We start from the raw sequence: 22,837 nt of genomic DNA, 5'->3' as shown, positions 1-22,837 counted from the left end.
AAGGAGGAAAAGATACGTCTGTGGTTTGACATCACATGGATGTCTTGGCACTTGAATGTATGTGACAATTCAGAGACTAAATCAATTGAATGTCATGTGCAAAGGGACAAAAATGAATTGCAGATCAAAGCAGCAATGGGAGATGTTTGCTAACCATAGAAGTTGTTTTATTGCACCATTTAGCACATTGGCTTAAATAGGTTATATTCATTCATTTTCTACCTCACGAGGGTCGCGGGCGATGCTGGAGCCTATCCCAGCTGTCACCGTGCAGCCATTTATTTTATTTTATTTTATTTTATTTTATTTTATTTTATTTTATTTTATTTTATTTTATTTTATTTTATTTTATTTTATTTTATTTTATTTTATTTTATTTTATTTTATTTTATTTTATTTTATTTTATTTTATTTTATTTTATTTTCATTCATTCATTCATTTTCTACCGCTTTTCCTCATGAGGGTCACGGGGGTGCTGGAGCCTATCCCAGCTGTCACCATGTATTTATTTTATTTCATTTCATTTCATTTCATTTTATACCGCTTTTCCCCACGAGTGTCGAGGGGGTGCTGGAGCCTATTCCAGCTGTCTTCGGTCGAGAGGCGGGGTACACCCTGGACTGGTGGCCAGCCAATCACAGGGCACATATAGACAAACAACCATTCACACTCACATTCATACCTATGGACAATTTGGAGTCGCTAATTAACCTAGCATGTTTTTGGAATGTGGGAGGAAACCGGAATTCCCGGAGAAAACCCACGCATGCACGGGGAGAACACGCAAACTCCACACAGAGATGGCCGAGGGTGGAACTGAACCGTGGTCCCCTAGCTGTGAGGTCTGTGCGCTAACCACATTTTATTTTATTTTATTTTATTTTATTTTATTTTATTTTATTTTATTTTATTTTATTTTATTTTATTTTATTTTATTTTATTTTATTTTATTTTATTTTATTATTAAGGGAGACAAAAGACCTTCCAAACGATTTAAATATTAATCGCATTTTGTCCATTGTTGACTCATAATTAATCACAGTTAATCTCTAGTATGGATGTAAATCTCTTTGTGGTAAACGATTTGATACACAACTACGATGATTTCATCAAATTGTATGTATATCAGAAAAAATAATGTACAGTTAGAAATAAAATGAGTACCTTCTTAACCTTTCTTAACTTCGACAGCGCTACAAGAACCATGTCTCTGTCATGGCTGTTCAGTACAAAAGCTATGCTAAGTCTGCAAAAAGTTGCCAGTGACGATAAAAAACAGGAGAACAGAATATTGCTGTCACTGAAAAAGACTTCATGTTCAACTCCAGAGCTTCCTTCCTTATTTATGAGACATAAATCTGTGGACGTCGTAGCGAGGCTATGACAGCGCCGTCATCTCGGCATGGTCATTGACCCGGACTGTAAAGTGAACTGTCTCCGTTCAAATCTGGAAGAATGGATGCCACCTAATCTGTCAAGCCACTTGAGAGGAGGTAATAGACGTAATCCCTCCCTGATCCTTGGCTGCCAAGGTATTTTGACATGACAAAAGGCCAAATGGTAGGGTAGGGTGGATCAGGGTTGAATGGCGGTGAGGGGAGCACTTAGGCTGCGATGGACAAGTCACTCCCGAACGCAGCTTTTTTTTTTCTCACACCTGTCATAACCATCTGGGGGTCTTTTTGATGCAACGGTAGCATATTGAATGACAGGATATACGAGTATGATTTTTTCGGGTGGCCAAGGTGAGACCATTACTCACATAGGGGTGGCCATACGTTGGTACCTGAAAAACGATTAGACGATCAGCAGTAATTTTGCAAGAATAAAGTCAACATTGTAAATTTGTAATTCCAAAGACAAAAACGGTTGTACAGGAAAATTATTTCTAGGAAATGAGGTTGACAAAGTTTTAATATGGGGAAAAAAGAAAATATTATGAGATAAAATCAATAATAGTATTAATGAATATTATTATTAAATATTTTATTAATAATTTTATTTTTAAATATATAGTAAATAAATGTAATTGTTATTATTATAAATAATTAATTAAGCATTATTATAATAATAAATAATATTATTTTTTAACACAAAAGTTTAAATATTTAGCATAAAAACAGCAAAATGGGGGAAAAAAGATATAATATTATAATATTATTATTAATATTATAATATATATTAAATAAACATAATTGTTATTATTATTATTATTATTATTATTATTATTATAAACAATTTATTATTATTATTATTATACATAATATTATTATTATTAAATAATAATATTATTATTTAAGACAAAAGTTTAAATATTTAAAAAACAGAAAAATGGGTGAAAAAAGACAAAATATTATGAGATAAAATCAATAATAATATTAATAAATATTATTATTTTATTATTATATTATTTTAAATATATATATTAAATAAATATTGTTATTATTATTATTATAAATAATTAGTTCATAATAATAATAATAAATAATATTATTAGACTATTAATAAATAATATTATTATTTAAGACAAAAGTTTAAATATTTAGCATAAAAACAGCAAAATGGGGGAAAAAGACAAAATATTATGAGATAAAATTAATAATAATATTAATAAATATTATTATTAAATATTTTATTAATAACAATTTTAGTTTTAAATATGTATATTCAATAAATATTGTTGTTATTATTATTGTAAATAATTAGTTAATAATAATAATAATAAATAATATTATTAGACTATTAATAAATAATATTATTTTTTAAGACAAAGGTTTAAATATTTAGCATAAAAACAGCAAAATTGGGGAAAAAGGCGAAATATTATGAGATAAAATCAATAATTATATTAATAAATATTATTATTAAATATTTTATTAATAATAATTTTATTTTTAAATATATATTAAATAAATATTAGTGTTGTTATTATTATTATAAATAAGTAGTTATTATTATTATTGTAAATAATATTCTTAGACTATTAATAAATAATATTATTTAAGACAAAAGTTTAAATATTTAGCATAAAAAACAGCAAAATTGGGGAAAAAAGATGTGAGCTCATACTGATAATGAGTTCTTGTTGTCATGTTCTGTGGTGCCGCTCTGTTAACCATTTCTTGTAGTTCACCTGCTGGCCAGCTGAGGCGGCGCCACCAGCACACGCATGTAGCAATTAGCGCCTGGGTCCACGTCCTGGCTGCCAGATTATAATTGCTTCTTGACAGTCTACATGCTCCCCTAGCCTCTGTTTTCATGTGTTTTTAGCTCTTTTTGCTGGATCTTGGCCTGCTTGACCATTCAGCAGTCAATTGCAGTATTGCAGTATTGCAGTATTGCCTCTCTTGCTGAAGCTAAAAGTTGCTAGTTTTTTTTAAACTTTTTTTTGTCCTTTCCGATACTTTTTTCCTGCTTGTTTTTAGCAGTGCTTTTGGCTTTACTTTAGTATTTTTCTTGTATGTCATGATTCAGCCTTCACACGCGTTCACATTTGCATATTTTTGGTCATTAATTTTATTTTTTCTGAAAATAAGCGTTTTTTTTTCCACAGAAAACGCATCTCATTCAACATAAGTCAGTAAAAAGTATGTGATAACGCAGGTAAGATATACAGCATGTGTGTGTCTTTATGTTTTAATGTTTTCTGCTTGGGAGTCCTTGAATGCACCACACAGCCATGATGAAACATTGGAGATATTTCACCCTACGATGGATGGCGGATATGGTCTCGCTGTGTACTGTTTGTTTTATAATTATGATTGAAATATAGTCCATCCGTGTTCTTGTCCTCATCACAGGGGGTGGGGGGGTGGGGGGGGGGGGGTCGGTATCACTGCTGAAAGCTGCAAAATATCCATCTATCATCTTGGTTTTTCACATTATTACCATATCAAGATCTCATTACCCACGTATCATGGATCATATCGTGAATTCCCAGCCCATTCCCAGATTCCCAGCATTTTATTAGAAATGCTCAGATCAGGATTTTGGACCTTCAAGCCTCAGATCCGATTTAATGATGAATAAGAGTAAATAATTAAAGTAAACAAATAAATAAAAGAAACAAGGCTAATCTTTTCATTTGTACAGTCGACACTTCTGTTTGTTTCTTTCTGCTTTTTCCTGATTAAGGAGTCGCCACAACGGATCTTTTGATCCGCATACTGATTTTGGCTTGAGAACTTTATATTCCGGATGCCCATCCTGACGAATACCAATGATTTGTTTGCTCCAAAGTTCCGAATGCTAACCACGACATCATGGCGACTCAGTCGACACTGCTTTTTGTAAAAAAAAAAAAAAAAAAAAACAATAATAACATCTCGGCCTGGACCAGGAAGTCTCAGAGGAACTTTGGGATCCTGGGACTCTGCCGGACAACCAGGGCACTACAACCACGAACCACACTTGCCACATCTCGCCCAGAAAGAAGGCATCGGAAGCGGTGTGAAAGAAAGCAAAAGTGAGTTAAGTGCAGAGGACTTCGGGCTAGGCTAGCAGCTACGATTTTTTTCCATCACCCTTAGCCGATGGCCGATTTTGCTTGGGCCGATATTTGTGGCCGATACTGCTTTTGCTCCCTCAATTTATATGAAAAAATGACAATGATAACAAATATATATAGTATATATAGATAAGTTTAACATAAATTAAATTCTAAATTATTTAAATTATTTGTACAAATTACTGTTTACGCTGTTCATTGTTCATATTTGATGTAATCTATTTATTCTCCAAATTTTTTTTTATTTTTTTTTTCATTTTTTCATTTTTTTCATTTTTTTCATTTTTTCCATTTACATTATTGTGAATGTAATTATTATTACATTTATTATTACATATCCACATGATTTATTATTTATTATTACATTTGCATAATTGTGAATGTAATTATTATTACATTTATTATTACATATCCACATTATTTATTATTTATTATTTATTATTTATTATTTATTATTTATTATTTATTATTTATTATTTATTATTTATTATTTATTATTTATTGTTTATTGTTTATTGTTTATTGTTTATTATTTATTGTTTATTATTTATTATTTATTGTTTATTATAAATGTAATTATTACATTACATATTACATTTATTACATTTATTATTACATATTTGTTATTATTACGCTGAAAAATATATTGGCGAACCCACGCGCGTATCGGCCGATACCGATTCAAGTAAAAACCGCAAATATCGGACCGACATATCGGCCAGCCAATTATTAATATATATATATATATATAAGTTTAACATAAATTAAATTCTTAATTATTTAAATTATTTGTACAAATTACTGTTTACGCTGTTCATTGTTCATATTTGATGTAATCTATTTATTATTTATTATTTATTATTTATTATTTATTATTTATTATTTATTATTTATTATTTATTATTTATTATTTATTATTTATTATTTATTATTTATTATTTATTATTTATTATTTATTATTTATTACATTTACATTATTGTAAATTTAATTATTATTTAATTTATTATTATTACGCGGAAAAATATATTGGCGAACCCACGCGCGTATCGGTACCGATTCAAGTAAAAACTGCAAATATCGGACCGATATATCGATACAGATTCAAGTAAAAACTGCAAATATCGGACCAATATATCGATACAGATTCAAGTAAAAAACGCAAATATCGGTCTGATATATCGATACAGATTCAAGTAAAAAACGCAAATATCGGACCGATATATCGGCCGGCCGATGTATCGGTCGATCCTTAGTCATTACGTCAGTAAAACAGACTAAATACCTTGTTTTTATTTTGACAAAAATGTCACTAAATGATAACATCCTGGACTATCCAGCTAACCGGGCTAACATGTTACTTACCCCCCCCTCTCTGGCACCTTCAATGCTACACTCAGCCGCGGAGCCATCAGAATTGTTGGTGACAACTTCGGCCCCCTGCCCTCTGGGAGAAGGCCCCGGGGCCTTCTGGTCAGTCCCACAAGTCTCACACACAGCTTCATCCATCAAGCTGTCAGGGAATTGAACTCTGCCCGTTGTACCTGCCCGTTTTGCCCAATGCCTCTGGACAATAACACATCCGCTCAACAAGAACTACCTGTCATGTTATTTGCACAATCTGCCTAGTTGTTAGTTTTTTAGTTATATGTTTTAAAAAATATATTATTATAATCTATTTGTATTGATTTTATTATTATTTTAGCCTTTTATTCTGAAATGATTACCCCTCATTGAAGAATAAAGAAAATCAATCAATCAGTAATAAATAAATAAATATAATAATAATAATAATAAAAGGGCAAATAATAAAAACTTAAGAAACCACATATAGTTGGTGGGTAGACAAATTATTTTTTTTCATATTAAAATGAACAAAACATTATTAGAGCCCTGTAGACATGACAAAACACGACTATAGTCACATTTATACTCTTTTTATTTACAACATATTGCGCAACTGCAGCGTCTTGAGACACATACAACGGACTAATTTGGTCAAACCCCCTAGGAGGAGTTCGTCGAGATACGACCCCTACTTCAGGCCCGAAAATCGCCGCCGTCATGAAAAATGGCCGACTTCCTGTTCATTTTGCAATATGGCTTCTTGAGACTTTTTGGTCCGTCCTGTCACGATAGACGTCTCCACCAAGTTTCGTGACGATCGGTGAAACTGGTGGTGGCAGGGGCTAATTTAAAAAAAAAAATTATAGGTGGCGCTAGAGAGTCAATTTTGGAACATTATATTTTGGACCCATAAAATATCACATTTTTGAGACACATGCTAACTCGCAAACTAGAGAGCTAGCGACCTAAACAGTAGCCTTCAAGTTATTTCCTTTCAACTTAAATAGCCAAAAACTTACCACTTCCACACGGATAGGGAGGATAACTATTAACAGTTATTTAACCTTTAACATGAACATTAATCAAACGTAATATTTTTTTCTGGGTACATGATACCATACAGCATCCATATCAAACTAACATTAAACTTTCATATCAAGGCGGGGGCCTCAAACTAGTGTCCTGCGGGCCACATTTGGCCCGCGGGCCGCGTGTTTGAGACCACTGATGTACCCTTTTTCTTGAGTCAAGTTCAGTGAATACTAAAGATACTGAAAGTAAAACCCTGGACCTACCATTCTCGGTGGGGACATAGACGTTCAGGTACAGGCAGTCCTCGCTCTGGTCTTGCACGTACGTTACCACCGTATCCAAGTTAGCCGTGAACCACACCGGTAGCATATCGCTGTGTAAGAAGCGATCTTCCAAAAACTGGGGGCAAACTGGAGCAAAATGAGTAGCATTCCTGATGCCGGGCCAAGACATGGGTGGTTCCGGTGCCTGGAATCTCCGTTCCCCAGTTGGAGCCAATGCATACGGAATCCCCAGATACTGTTCCACCGGTCCGAGGATCTCATTGGGTAGTGTGACTTTCACACCCCGTAACTTCCCGTAGTTGGTGGTGACTACCGGGTAATGCTGACCTTGGATTCCAACCACACAAACGGACATAAGCACGATCCAAAGCAGCAAAAAAGCCAAGGTAGGATACATCCATGAGGGGCCTCGACGAGCTGACACGCTCCTGCTGTGCTGAGCCTGGTCGGCCATGGTTGAAGTCCACCCACAGGTTCCTCACCGCAGCTTACTTATTTCTCTTCCTCAAGCTGAAAGTTGCAAAATATGGCCAAATATTGCGACTTTCTCAGAATTCCCCATCCTGAGAATTCAGATGAATATCAGTTGTTGAAGCTCGGGTCCTAACATCCACACAGGAAAAGCTCTAGACACCTTAGCTCCAGTTTGATGAACGCCTGAATAAAAGAGAAAAGACACAAGGATTAGTTAAAAAGTGCTGACAAAAACAAAAACATCAGAAGTTAATCTGCAGAGGTTGAATCGAAGCAATTGGCGAATGTTCACCTTCAATCCAAAAGGTTCATTTAATTAAAAATTTTAGGTGTGAAGTTTCCCTATTTTATGTTTCTAGTTGATTGTGTCCCTTTAGGGGTTGGTCACTTTAGGGTTGTTGTTGTTTTGCAGCCTGATGGGTGGCAAACAACTCGTTACTGGCCACTCTTCCCGTGGAATGAGACTATCTTTGGGACAAAGATGTAATGGTAATGGTAATGGTTTTATTTCATTTGAACATGCATCAGATTACAATTGAGTGCATCCCATAATCAGTTCCCAGTTCCACATGTCCAAAAGGAGTAGGAAGAAGCAAAGCTTATTAAATCCTACCCCTCCACCAGGTACTTTTACAATCAGTAACTGTTACATTTGTTCACTTCCTGCTTTCCTAATATTTTATTTTATTTTATTGAATTTTATTAAATTTTATTTTATTTTATTTTATTTTATTTTATTTTGCAAACATCAACTGCTTGTATTGTTTCTTGAATTGGCTCATCGTTGCGCATTGTTTGACTTGTATAAAATGTATAAATGTATAAAAGGTAAGTTAAAAATGTGACTGGCATTATATCAAAAACATGTTTTTTGAGGAATACCTGGAATATGAAATGATAAAAAATTTTAATTACAAAGATATTTCAAGAAAACAACCTGACCGGGTCATTTTTGACCCACTTATGGAAGGTTGGGGTAGTAACACAAAAACTAAAATGTCTTAAAATGTAAAAAAGGTAAGTTAAAAATGTGAATGGCATGATATCAAAAACATGTTTTTTGAGGAATACCTGGAATATGAAATGATACAAAATTTTCACTACGAAGATATTTCAAGAAACCAACCTGACCGGGTCATTTTTGACACACTTATGGAAGGTTGGGGTAGTAACACAAAACCAAAAATGTCTTAAAATGTATAAAAGGTAAGTTAAAAATTAGAATGGCATGATATCAAAAACATGTTTTTGAGGAATACCTGGAATATGAAATGAAACATTTTTTTCATTATGAAGATATTTCAAGAAAACAACCTGACCGGGTCATTTTTGACCCACTTATGGAAGGTTGGGGTAGTAACACAAAACCAAAAATGTCTTAAAATGTATAAAAGGTAAGTTAAAAATGTGAATGGCATGATATCAAAAACATGTTTTTTGAGGAATACATGGAATATGAAATGATGAAAACATTTCATTACTAAGATATTTCAAGCAAACAACCTGAACAGGTCATTTTTGACCCACTTATGGAAGGTTGGGGTAGTAACACAAAAACTAAAATGTCTTAAAATGTAAAAAAGGTAAGTTAAAAATGTGAATGGCATGATATCAAAAACATGTTTTTTGAGGAATACCTGGAATATGAAATGAAATTTTTTTTTCATGATGAAGATATTTCAAGAAAACAACCTGACCGGGTCATTTTTGACCCACTTATGGAAGGTTGGGGTAGTAACACAAAAACAAAAAATTCTTAAAATGTATAAAAGGTAAGTTAAAAATGTGAATGGCATGATATCAAAAACATGTTTTTTGAGGAATACATGGAATATGAAATGATAAAAAAATTTCATGACTAAGATATTTCAAGCAAACAACCTGAACAGGTCATTTTTGACCCACTTATGCATCTAAGGGTTAAGGACATTGGATAAGTAGGACGGACCTAAGCCTCCTGAGTTATTCAAGGACAAAAGAACTCTTTTTTTTTAGCGACCTAGAGCTATTTGCATCTTTAGTGGAAACAATATTCCTTATCAAGTCTTACAATCAGATTGCCGGCTGAGACAGAGCCCAGAATAAACAACCATTCAGCTGCTCTGTCATTCCGGCTCTGACATGGCCGCCAGAGCCGACCGTGACCAATCTAAACAATTACAATGATTCTACAAGAAATGGCGCAGCACGGTTCATAAGCACCCCAGAAGCTCTCCCTCTCGCCGCTAAAAATATGCGGCTGGTCTATTTTTGACAGAAGCCAGGTCAATCTGTGCCGGGCATACTGAGCGCTGGGGGTTTGGGTCAAAGGGGGTATTTCTTTTTGGACTAAAACGGACCATGCAGACCAGTAATGGGCAGACAAAACGCTCCGCTTCTGGGAGCCTCCCGGGAGGGATTTAAAACTGCGGGCAGACGAACAAAACCACAACATCAGAGGCTAAAAGGTTCAACATGTTTTTGACTCAGCTTGATGTAATATGATGTCATGTCAAGGAATTGAACGCTGCATAGAACAGGAGATTGTCCAAATGCTTAGATGGCAACCGCCATCTCCTACATTGTGTCAACAAAGCACTGTATTATTTGTCACAAAATCTTCTTGCTAGCACACTATTAGCTTGCTAACAAAACAACAGACCATAAAATTCAGAAATCAACCAATATCTAGTATTTATGACCAAACTCTAGTTGATAAAAAAAGGTTCTATACCAAAAAAAAATATGTTGGTAGTAAGTAATTGGTGATTTGTGTTAGGAAGATCAGTGAGTGGTTAGCATGTTTTCCAGTTAACGTTGAAAGCTTGCTAACAAAATAGAAAACCTGTTAGCTTGCTAACAAAATAGAAAACCTGTTAGCTTGCTAACAAAATAGAAAACCTGTTAGCTTGCTAACAAAATAGAAAACCTGTTAGCTTGCTAACAAAATAGAAAACAGGTTGCTAACAAACAGGTTGCCAACAAGCATGTTGCTTGATTTCCTTTTTTTAACATCTATTTTTCTATTTTGTTAGCAAGCTAACAGGTTGCTAACAAAATAGAAAACTAGATGTTAGCAAATGTGCAACCTGTTAGCTTGCTAACAAAAAACAGGAAAAAAAATGTTAATTTCAACTGTACTTTGTCTCACAGGCAAAGGTGAAGCGGCTATAAAAGACGCGCTGTAATTATCAATTAATTATCAACTGCCGACTTATTATGCTAGGTCATGTGTAACCATCAAAGAAACTGTTGCTGTTTAAGGTCTAATTAACAACACAGCAGACTTCTGCTTCCTGTTTCATTGTATTCATAAGCTAATCAGGTGCTAACAAGGATGTTTTGTGATTAAAAAATATATTAAAAACATAGTTGGATTCACGCAGTGTATTTGTTAGCAACCTGTTAGCTTGCAAACAAAATATAAAACTAAATGTTAGTTTTCTATTTTGTTAGCAACCTGTTAGCTTGCTAACAAAATATAAAACTAGATGTTAAAAAAAGGAAATCAAAAATTAGCAACCTGTTAGCTTGCTAACAAAATAGATAACTAGATGTTAGTTTTCTATTTTGTTAGCAACCTGTTAGCTTGCTAACAAAATAGAAAACAGGTTGCTAACAAACAGGTTGCTAACAAACAGGTTGCTTGATTTCCTTTTTTTAACATCTAGTTTTCCATTTTGTCAGCAACCTGTAGGCTTTGTTAGCAAGCTAACAGGTTGCTAACAAAATAGAAAACAGGTTGCTAAAACTAGATGTTTAAAAAAAAGGAAATCAGGCTAACAGGTTGGTAACAAAAAGGTTACTTGATTTCCTTTTTTTAACATTTAGTTTTCTATTTTGTTAGCAAGCTAACAGGTTGCTAACCAAAAGGTTACTTGATTTCCTTTTTTTAACATTTAGTTTTCTATTTTGTTAGCAAGCTAACAGGTTGCTAATTTCCTTTTTTTAACATTTAGTTTTCTATTTTGTTAGCAAGCTAACAGGTTGCTAACAAAATAGAAAACTAGATGTTAGTTTTCTATTTTGTTAGCAACCTGTTAGCTTGCTAACAAAATAGAAAACAGGTTGCTAACAAACAGATTGCCAACAAACAGGTTGCTTGATTTCCTTTTTTTAACATCTAGTTTTCCATTTTGTTAGCAACCTGTAGGCTTTGTTAGCAAGCTAACAGGTTGCTAACAAAATAGAAAACAGGTTGCTAAAACTAGATGTTAAAAAAAAGGAAATCAGGCTAACAGGTTGGTAACAAAAAGGTTACTTAATTTCCTTTTTTTAACATTTAGTTTTCTATTTTGTTAGCAAGCTAACAGGTTGCTAACCAAAAGGTTACTTGATTTCCTTTTTTTAACATTTAGTTTTCTATTTTGTTAGCAAGCTAACAGGTTGCTAATTTCCTTTTTTTAACATTTAGTTTTCTATTTTCTTAGCAAGCTAACAGGTTGCTAACAAAATAGAAAACTAGATGTTAAAAAAAGGAAATCAAGCAACCTGTTTGTTAGCAACCTGTTTGTTAGCAACATGTTTTCTATTTTGTTAGTAAGCTAACAGGTTGTTAACAGGTTGCTAACAAACAGGTTGCTTGATTTCCTTTTTTTAACATCTAGTTTTATATTTTGTTAGCAAGTAGCAACCTGTTTACTATTTTGTTAGCAAGCTAACACGTTGCTAACAAAACAACAGACCATACAATTCGGAAATCAACCAATATCTAGTATTTATGACCAAACTCTAATTGATAAAAAAGGTTATGTACCAAAAAATTACATTGCACAGCATAAAATTAGAGTAATTGGTGATTTGTGTTAGGAAGATCAGTGAGTGGTTAGCATGTTTTCCAGTTAACGTTGAAAGCTTGCTAACAAAATAGAAAACTAACATCTAGTTTTCTATTTTGTTAGCAACCTGTTAGCTTGCTAACAAAATAGAAAACAGGTTGCTAACAAACAGCTTGCTAACAAACAGGTTGCTAACAAAACTATATGTTATATGTTAAATATTAGGTTGAATAATGTAAAAATAGCGTACTTGGTGGTGAGTGAAACCTCGGTGAATGTACGCCGGGGTTAGCGCGTTTTCCTATTAACGTAGAAAATTTACAGTAACATTTTGCCTCTGTTTGTAGTTAGCGTACAATATGTTGGTGTTTTATCATGTTGTTAATACACAGTCCAACTGTGCTATTACTGTATTTTTTCACAAAATGTCATTGCTAGCACCCTAGTAACTTGCTAACAAAAATGGAAAAACAGACCCTAAAATATGGAAATCAACCTGGTAATTTTTTATTAAAAGTGTTGTTGATCAAAACGTTGATCCAAATAATTAGGTTGAATAATGTAAAAATAGCGTACTTGGTGATTAGAGTGAAACCTCGGTGAATGTATGCCGGGGTTAGCGCGTTTTCCTATTAACGTAGAAAATTTACAGCAAAATCTTGCCTCGTTTCACGTACATTTTCCGGTTATTAATACACTGCGTGAATCCAACTATGTTTTTAATGTATTTTATAATCACAAAACATCCTTGTTATCATCCTATTAGCTTATGAATACAATGAAACAGGAAGCAGAAGTCTGCTGTGTTGTTAATTAAACCTCAAACAGCAACAGTTTCTTTGATGGTTACACATGACCTAGCATAATAAGTCGGCAATTGATAATTAATTGATAATTACAGCGCGTCTTTTATAGCCGCTTCACCTTTGCCTGTGAGACAAAGTACAGTTGAAATTAACATTTTTTTTTCCTGTTTTTTGTTAGCAAGCTAACAGGTTGCTCATTTGCTAACATCTAGTTTTCTATTTTGTTAGCAACCTGTTAGTTTGCTAACAAAATAGAAAAATAGATGTTAAAAACAGGAAATCAAGCAACCTGTTTGTTAGCAACCTGTTTGTTAGCAACCTGTTTTCTATTTTGTTAGCAAGCTAACAGGTTGATAATTTTTTATTTCCATTTTTTAACATCTAGTTTTATATTTTGTTAGCAAGCTAACAGGTTGCTAACAGGTTGCTAACAAACAGGTTGCTTGATTATCTTTTTTTAACATCTAGTTTTATATTTTGTTAGCAAGCTAACAGGTTGCTCATTTGCTAACATCTAGTTTTCTATTTTGTTAGCAACCTGTTAGCTTGCTAACAAAATAGAAAAATAGATGTTAAAAAAAGGAAATCAAGCAACATGGTTGTTAGCAACCTGTTTGTTAGCAACCTGTTTTCTATTTTGTTAGCAAGCTAACAGGTTGCTAACAAAATAGAAAACTAACATCTAGTTTTCTATTTTGTTAGCAAGCTAACAGGTTGATAATTTTTGATTTCCTATTTTTAACATCTAGTTTTATATTTTGTTAGCAAGCTAACAGGTTGCTAACAGGTTGCTAACAAACAGGTTGCTTGATTATCTTTTGTTAACATCTAGTTTTATATTTTGTTAGCAAGCTAACAGGTTGCTAAAAAAATAGAAAACTAACATCTAGTTTTCTATTTTGTTAGCAAGCTAACAGGTTGCTAACAAATACACGGCGTGAATCCAACTATGTTTTTAATGTATTTTTTAATCACAAAACATCCTTGTTAGCACCCGATTAGCTTATGAATACAATGAAACAGGAAGCAGAAGTCTGCTGTGTTGTTAATTAGACCTTAAACAGCAACAGTTTCTTTGACGGTTACACATGACCTAGCATAATAAGTCGGCAATTGATAATTAATTGATAATTACAGCGCGTCTTTTATAGCCGCTTCACCTTTGCCTGTGAGACAAAGTACAGTTGAAATTAACTTTTTTTTTTTTCCTTCTCCTTTTTAGAATCGACATCCATGCAAGAGTCATATTTGCCTTTAGCAATTCCAGTACAGCCACAGGGCCTCTATCACTTCCTGAGTGGTGCTATAATGACGCCATTAACCACTATATAGAAGAATCTCACTGGATAGGTCTGCAGGCACCTCATGCGGTTGCACAAAAGCATCAAAAGACGGAAAAAAATTGTCATTACTCAAGGAAGGTTCAACGTGCTGTTATTTTTTTATTTACCGATACGCTATACTGTATTTGTGTTGACATGGTACTTGATGACAAATTGTCCTTCACAGGGAGCGAGGGAGTTGAATGCACCGCCACCGCTTTCGTTTGGCCGAGGATGGCGAACATTGTTCTCACTCTTCCTGATTATAGTGATAAGTCTTATGAATACCAATGAAGCAACGCGCTGTCATTTGCATTTCAATCACAAAATGATTCCGCCCGAGGCTCCTCAGGTCTTATCTGAAAAATGTCACTGACACTTTGAACTACAGCTGCTGACAATTATTCACATATGCATCCGCTGTATGCAACCCATTTCAGCATATTGTGTTGTTACGTGCTGATGCATTGTTGTAAACATGTCGTTTATACACCCGTGTTGTCCAAAGTCCAGCCTGTGGGCCATTTGTGTCTCAAATAAAGGTCAATTGAACAAAATAATAACATTAAAAACAGAATGAAGGATGATTAGGGTGACGCTGGAAAAAAAAGTTACAAGAAAAACGTTCTTATGTAAAACAAACATTTCATTAGATTTTTTAAAAAGTAATATAGCTTCTAATCTTAGTATTCAGTACTTGATTTTGACCCCCGCCTCCCAGAATATTAAAAAAAAAAAAAATGTATTGGCCGTCTGGAGTAATTTTTTTTATTTGCCAGCAGCACACTAATTTAACAACAAAAATGTAAAAATAAAAAAGGAAAAATTTAAAATATTAATTCAAATATAAATATATTTTTTTTATTTGCCAGCAGCACACAAATTTAACAACAAAAATGTAAAAATAAAAAAGGAAAAATTTAAAATAATAATTCAAATATAAATATATATATATACAAATATATATTTTTTATTTGCCAGCAGCACACAAATTTAACAACAAAAATGTAAAAATAAAAAAGGAAAAATAAAAAATATTAATTCAAATATAAATATATAAATATATAAATATATAAATATATAAATATATAAATATATAAATATATAAATATATAAATATATAAATATATAAATATATAAATATATAAATATATAAATATATAAATATATAAATCAAAAGTAGAAACAAAACATGGAATAAAATTGTAATTCTTGGGAAATTAAGTTGATAGAAAAAATTTACAATACAGAACATGGCTGGGAGATATGGACCAAAACTCATATCCCGATATATTTAGGTAGAATATCAATATACAATACATATCATACTACATACAAAAAGTTACAAGAAAAACGTTCTTATGTAAAACAAAAATTTCAATCGATTTTTAAAAAAGTAATATAGCTTCTAATGTTAGTATTCAGTACTTGATTTTGACCCCCGCCTCCCAGAATATTAAAAAAAAAAATTATTGGCCCTCTGGAGTAATTTCTTTATTTGCCAGCAGCACACAAATTTAACAACAAAAATGTAAAAATAAAAAAGGAAAAATTTAAAATATGAATTCAAATATAAATATATATATATATAAATATATATTTTTTATTTGCCAGCAGCACACAAATTTAACAACAAAAATGTAAAAATAAAAAAGGAAAAATTTAAAATATTAATTCAAATATAAATATCTAAATATCTAAATATCTAAATATATAAATATATAAATATATAAATATATAAATATATAAATATATAAATATATAAATATATAAATATATAAATATATAAATATATAAATATATAAATATATAAATATATAAATCAAAAGTAGAAACAAAACATGGAATAAAATTGTAATTCTTGGGAAATTAAGTTGATAGAAAAAATTTACAATACAGAACATGGCTGGGATATATGGACCAAAACTCATATCCCGATATATTTAGGTAGAATATCAATATACAATACATATCATACTACATACAAAAAGTTACAAGAAAAATGTTCTTATGTAAAACAAAAATTTCATTTGATTTTTTAAAAAGTATTCAGTATTTGATTTTGACCCCCGCCTCCCAGAATATTAAAAAAATAAATTGTATTGGCCGTCTAGAGTAATTTTTTGATTGGCCAGCAGCACACAAATTTAACAACAAAAATGTAAAAATAAAAAAGGAAAATTTTAAAAATCAGCAATAATTCTACAAGTCAAAAAATTAAAAATCAAAAGTAGAAACAAAACATGGAATACAATTTAAATTCTTTGGAAATTAAGTTGGTAGAAAAAATGTATAATGCAGAATAGGGCTGGGAGATATGGACCAAAACTCATATCCTGATATATTTAGGTAGAATATCAATATACAATACATATATTTTTCCATTAATATGTTATATATATATATATATATATATATATATATATATATATATATATATATATATATATATATATATATATATATATATATATATATATATATATATATATATATATATATATATATATATATATATATATATATATATATCTACGTATATGTTTTATTAAATGCAATCTTTTAGAAGAATAGTCACTGAAATAAAATCACATATTCACATTTTTAAATAAATGTAGAAAAAGTGAAATATAATGTTCAATCTTCAGTGCAATCATGCTGCACTCACGGTAGTCTCTGCAGCCGGGTTAGCATCGTTAGCACCTCCATCTTACGTTCCCCGTGACAACAGATGGTCAACATGGTTGATGCCGTCTTTATATAGCAACCTTTATACCGTCTTTTTCAGTGTTCATTCCCACAATGCGGCCTCTCGACCTCCTTATCTCTGCGGGGATATCCGATTGTTCAGTATAACGAAGTGGTGCTCAAGGCTAACAGTTGCTCACGTCAATAGCAGCTGGAACTCCAATTTAATGGTAATGGTTTTATTTCATTTGAACATGCATCAGATTACAATTGAGTGCATCCCATAATCAGTTCCCAGTTCCACATGTCCAAAAGGAGTAGGAAGAAGCAAAGCTTATTAAATCCTACCCCTCCATCTGGTACTTTTACAATCAGTAACTGTTACATTTGTTCACTTCCTGCTTTACATAATACAGTTTAAGGTTTTTTTTTGTTTTTTTTTAATAATGTACCTCGTAGAAAGTACGAGATGATATGACCACACAATGACATAATGGTTACCATAGTAACAATGTGTCAATATAGTGATATATATAGCACATCATGACTGGTTCAAGACTCTTCATCCTTGTATTTAGCAAACATCAACTGCTTGTATTGTTTCTTGAATTGGCTCATCGTTGTGCATTGTTTGATTTCCTTACTCAATCCATTCCATAGTTTGATTCCACATACTGAAATGCTATGCTAACGCTAACGTAGTCCTAGCATATAAGTGTTTCAAATGTAGTTCTTCCCTGAGATCATATTTCTCCTCTTTTGTAGAGAAGTATTGGATGACATTTTTAGCTAATTGGTTATTTTTAGCCTTATGCATTATTTTAGCTGTTTGAAGATGAACTATATCAGCAAGTTGAAGTATTTGTGATTTTAGAAATAAGGAGTTAGTATGTTCTCTGTTAAATAACTGTTAATAGTTATCCTCCCTATCCGTGTGGAAGTGGTAAATTTTTGGCTATTTAAGTTTAAAGGAAATAACTTGAAGGCTACCGTTTAGGTCGCTAGCTGTCTAGTTTGCGAGTTAGCATGTGTCTCAAGACCCTGCAGTTGCGCAATATGTTGTAAATAAAAAGAGTATAAATGTGACTATAGTCGTGTTTTGTCATGTCTACAGGGCTCTAATAATGCTTTGTTCATTTTAATCTGAAAAAAATCATTTGTCTACCCACCAACTATATGTGGTTTCTTAAGTTTTTATTATTTGCCCTTTTATTATTATTATTATTATATTTATTTATTTATTACTGATTCATTGATTTTCTTTATTCTTGATTTGTTTATTTATTTTTCATCTTATTTTGTGCAGAAAAATAAAAATTAAGATATTTGAGAACAGTGGAATGTTTTATCAGAGTTTTTCTTGTAGAAAATCGAAACCAAAGCAAAGTTTATTAAATTTTCTGTTTTTAATAAATGCATTTTTTTGTTGTTTTTTTTGGAAAACCTGATGCGGCCCAGTCTCACCCAGACCCTAGCTCCAGTGGCCCCTAAGTAAATTGAATTTTAGACCCCTGATCTAAATTATCTGTGAACTCGTATTTATCTTTTTCTATTGTCTTTTCAAATCACAGTCAGCTACAAGAACATTAGTGTTGAAAATAAATGTAAAAAATAAAAAAATATATGTATATATATATATATATATATAAGAGCAGCTGGTGTTTTCAACACTTCTTGTTCCTGACTGAAACGCTGAGCAAAGCCAAGAAAGTACGCTTTGCTGCTGGACAAATGCAACCGTTATTCTGCCTTCTTCTCCTGCCAAGTTTCTCCTGCTTGGCTTGGGAAGTTTCATTTATAAAGTATAATCACAACGTGATGCTTTGAGCGCCATCTTAGATTTATGTCTCAACTGATTCAACATACCTACAAATTTGTGGCCGTGTTTTGCATTTCCGCAGCGTTTGATTAGATTACAACGATGCATGTTCCGTTGGCATTGACAAGAGCTTTTACCCCAAACCCAAAACCTTACACCAAATCCACAAAACAATCACAAACCACCGGGCAGATTCAACAAGCGGGGGGGTCAAATGTTTGTTGTTCTTTCTACATTTACATGCAAAATTCAGGAAGATGGGAAACTGATGATTAAAAACACGACCACGAATCCACGCAATCACTTTTTGACATACAAGATAAGCGGCGGATACGGCGTGCTTCTTCTATCAGGTCAAATAAGTTCCGAGTTGTAACCGGTGTTGGGAGTAAAACGGCGTTAAATCAGTAATCTCTTGTTTACTGCGGTTAATTGGTTCCTGATCCGACCATTTTAAGTAGATTCCGAAGACAATTCCTTATTTATAAATGGAATATTTACTATTCAGAGCATAGAAAGCCTATTTGCAACAATCTAAATGTAGTTTTCCTTATTAGAGCCCTCTAGACCTGAAATAGCACCCCTATAGTCGCCTTTACACTATTACCCAATGTGGTCGACATAATAAGAGAACATACAGTGGTGTGAAAAAGTGTTTTAACACTTCCTGGTTTCTTATTTGTTTGATTGTTTGTCGTACTTAAATGTTTCAGATCATCAAATACATTTAAATATTAAATATTGTATATTTATAATATATATAATATATATTTATCAATGACAACACAACTGAACATAAAATGCTAATTTTAAAGGAAAAGTTTTATTATTAAGGGAGAAAAAAATCCAAACCTATGTGATTGGCGGGTAGCGGCTCGCTGTTGCGCCAAATTAATGTTCGTTCCGCATGTTGGTGACATAAGCGATTCTTCTAAACATAAAAAAAAACTAGACTATTTTTTGTAGTCGAATTATTATTGTATTCGAATTATCCAAATAATCGTTGCAACCCTATTTGTTTTTAATGGCTCTCACTGTGGTTAGCTAGAGTCCCAGAGTTTTAGAAATGGCTTTTTAACCACAGTTATATATCTCATTCACCCTATTTTCTGAAACAAAAACAAATTATATTTATTTTTTTTCACCAAAAATCTGCAAATTGAGGGTTCGCCAATGCTGAATCTGGACATTCACTGTATAATATTTTAATATTTAAATTGTTTGAAAAATTTGTTTTACACAAAATTTTATGTTTTGCATTTTGGGAAAATTAACCAACCCATGCAAGGGACTCCATATGGTGGGAAATTCCCAAAGCCCCAAAAATCGAGACAACAGCTGTCAATGACAACACAACTGAAAATGCTGATTTTAAAGGAAAAGTTTTATTATTAAGGGAGAAAAAAAAAATCCAAACCTGCACCAAGACTATTTTTTGTAATCGAATTATTATTGTATTTGAATTATCCAAATAATCCTTGCAGCCCTATTTGTGTTTAATGGCTCTCACTGTGGTTAGCTGGAGTCCCAGAGTTTTAGAAATGGCTTTTTAACTACAGAGATCGAACTCAGGGGTTAATAAACCACATTTATGTTATGTTTTAACATAACATAAGGGGGCAATCACATTTTCACACATGGTCATCGCACTTAATAATATTATTTTTATCCCTTAATAATAAAAAGTTTAAAAAAAAACTCACCACTATAAGACATAAATAAGTCTCAGAGTTGAGTTTTTCCGATAATAGAGTTCACTTTACTACAAATAAATATAATTGAGGGGTACACAGGTAACGTCTGCTCGCTTGAAGTTAATGTTGTCCAATTTCTGATTAACATTTGCAATATAAAGTTTTTTTTTTACATATAAGTGTCACTTTTGCCTCTCACAGCAACTATGCAGCATTGAAGGAACACTTAATGATAATGGCAAAATAGTGGGCTAATAGTAGTTTGTAAGAGTTGTACTGTTATCACATATAATATCACATTTTTATAAATTTTTACCCACTTTGCCCATTTTTTTCCACAGAAAACACATCTTATTCACCCTAATTTCTGAGACAAAAAATAATAATATTTTTTTTTTACTAAAAATCTGCAAATTGAGGTTTCGCCAATGCTAAATCTGGACATTCACTGTATAATATTACATAAAAATTTGGTTTTACACAAAATTTTATGTTTTGCATTTTGGGAAAATTAACCGACCGGAAATTCCAAAGGCGGCAAAAATAGAGATGTAGTGACAACAGCTGCGGAGCGACATCCCTAATCAGAGGTTCTGCTGATATGTCCAAACTTTGGGATTGAATTGTGTCGCCAATCCAAGCCTGCAACCCAAAATAAGCCATCTGGTGCATGAGATGATGTCATGGCGGGCCAACACTGATGAGAGGCCGCCCTCCAAAAATTCCAACACCTTCATTACTTGCATTGAGGATGGAGTAGGTTGGGGTGGGGGGGGGGGGGGGGGGGGGTGATGCATGAGACCATACTTGTTCAAAAGCCCCCACCCTAACCTCCTCCACCACCATCTTGTGGCTGCTTGGCAAAGACAGTGATTGCAGAGGATCCCATCCTCTGATGCATTTTGATCACACACTTTTGGGAAAGGGAGGGGGGGTTAGTAGAAAGGGGGGGGGGGACGCTCTGTTGCACTGGCCCACTTTAAACAGCCAGCCGCCCACACGCACGCGCACGTACCTGCGAGACCACACACGCACAAATAATGCATGCAGGTGCCCACGTGACCAGTCTCCTCCGTCGCTGCCGTCATTAAAAAAAATAATAATTAAAAATAATTTAATCATTTGCGCAGTTTCTTGTCCATAATATGGATGACACGCAAGTGCAGCAAAAATGACTCACAACGAACGTAAACAAATGTTCACATTTTTAAATAGATCCCGGCACGTCGTCACAAGTGCGGGGGAAAAAAAAAAAGCGGCGAAAATTAAGCACAACAAAAACGGCGCATAGCAATATGGCATATTCTTACCTCAGACGTCTTAACTCCCGTCTGTGGGTCCAGACAAACGTGCGTGTAAATCCACGTCCAATTCTTCCTTGCTGTTCATATCCGAAATGAGAAAGCACGAGTGAGATGATGCCTTCACGGCACCGACTTTACCTCCGTTGTGAGCGCGTGTGTGTGTGTGTGTGTATGCGAGAAACAGATGCGGTATTATGACAGATAATGATGTTTCAATGAGTCACTGCAGTCGCACTACAAATACAAACTGTGTTTGAATCCAGCAGCGGTGCCGGCCACTCAATTGCTGGGACAAGATTAGCGATAAGGAAAGCAGGACTCTCTCTCTCTATCTCTCTCTCGCTCGCTCTCTCTCTCTATTTCTCTCTCTCTCCAGCTTGTGATTGGACGATACAGAGTGAAGTTTATTAAGACGGAAGCCAATGACGTTGCTGGATTCTCTCAATCAGCCTCAACAAGCCACTGTGCTGGTAAAGCTTCATTATTATTTGCTTGTGGGAACTTGGGAGTAACGTGTCGACAAGGGTGTCGTTTACTGGGTTTAATCGAATCAGTGACGGTGAGTCATAAAAAAAACAGTAATGGCCACGTTTACATGGCTATTATATGAATATTCCGATACCATTTGGGTTATTTGCCCAAACGGAAAGAATCTAACCTTTGTATACACGTCATTCCGAAAGAAAAGTGCCAGAGGCAATGGAACTCAAGTCTTTTTCAAGTACCCGTGAGTCAGTGAAACTCCAGTCTTTTTCAAGTACCCGTGAGTCAGTGAAACCCCAGTCTTTGTTGAGTACCCATGAG

General features: G+C 33.3%; 1 protein-coding gene across 3 annotated transcripts in view; it reads right to left on the bottom strand.

The window, feature by feature from the left end:
* Nucleotides 1–22,353, bottom strand: part of nlgn4xa (neuroligin 4 X-linked a) — a 112,493-nt gene extending 90,140 nt beyond the window's left edge. For 2 of the 3 annotated variants that reach the window (XM_058050615.1, XM_058050614.1), the window contains exons 1-2: nt 22,040–22,353; nt 7,149–7,826 (exon numbers count right to left, since the gene is read on the bottom strand). In XM_058050615.1, the coding sequence (XP_057906598.1) occupies nt 7,149–7,623 (475 nt within the window). In that variant the 5' untranslated portion in view covers nt 7,624–7,826; nt 22,040–22,353. The remainder of the gene's footprint in view (nt 1–7,148; nt 7,827–22,039) is intronic. The other variant, XM_058050613.1, reaches the window with a different exon arrangement.
* Between the last annotated feature and the right edge of the window lie 484 nt (nt 22,354–22,837).

Source organism: Doryrhamphus excisus, chromosome 16, assembly GCF_030265055.1.
Source record: "Doryrhamphus excisus isolate RoL2022-K1 chromosome 16, RoL_Dexc_1.0, whole genome shotgun sequence".
Taxonomy (NCBI): domain Eukaryota; kingdom Metazoa; phylum Chordata; class Actinopteri; order Syngnathiformes; family Syngnathidae; genus Doryrhamphus; species Doryrhamphus excisus.
Note: the sequence above shows the minus strand (reverse complement) of the source record. Positions and strands in the feature narration are given on the sequence as shown.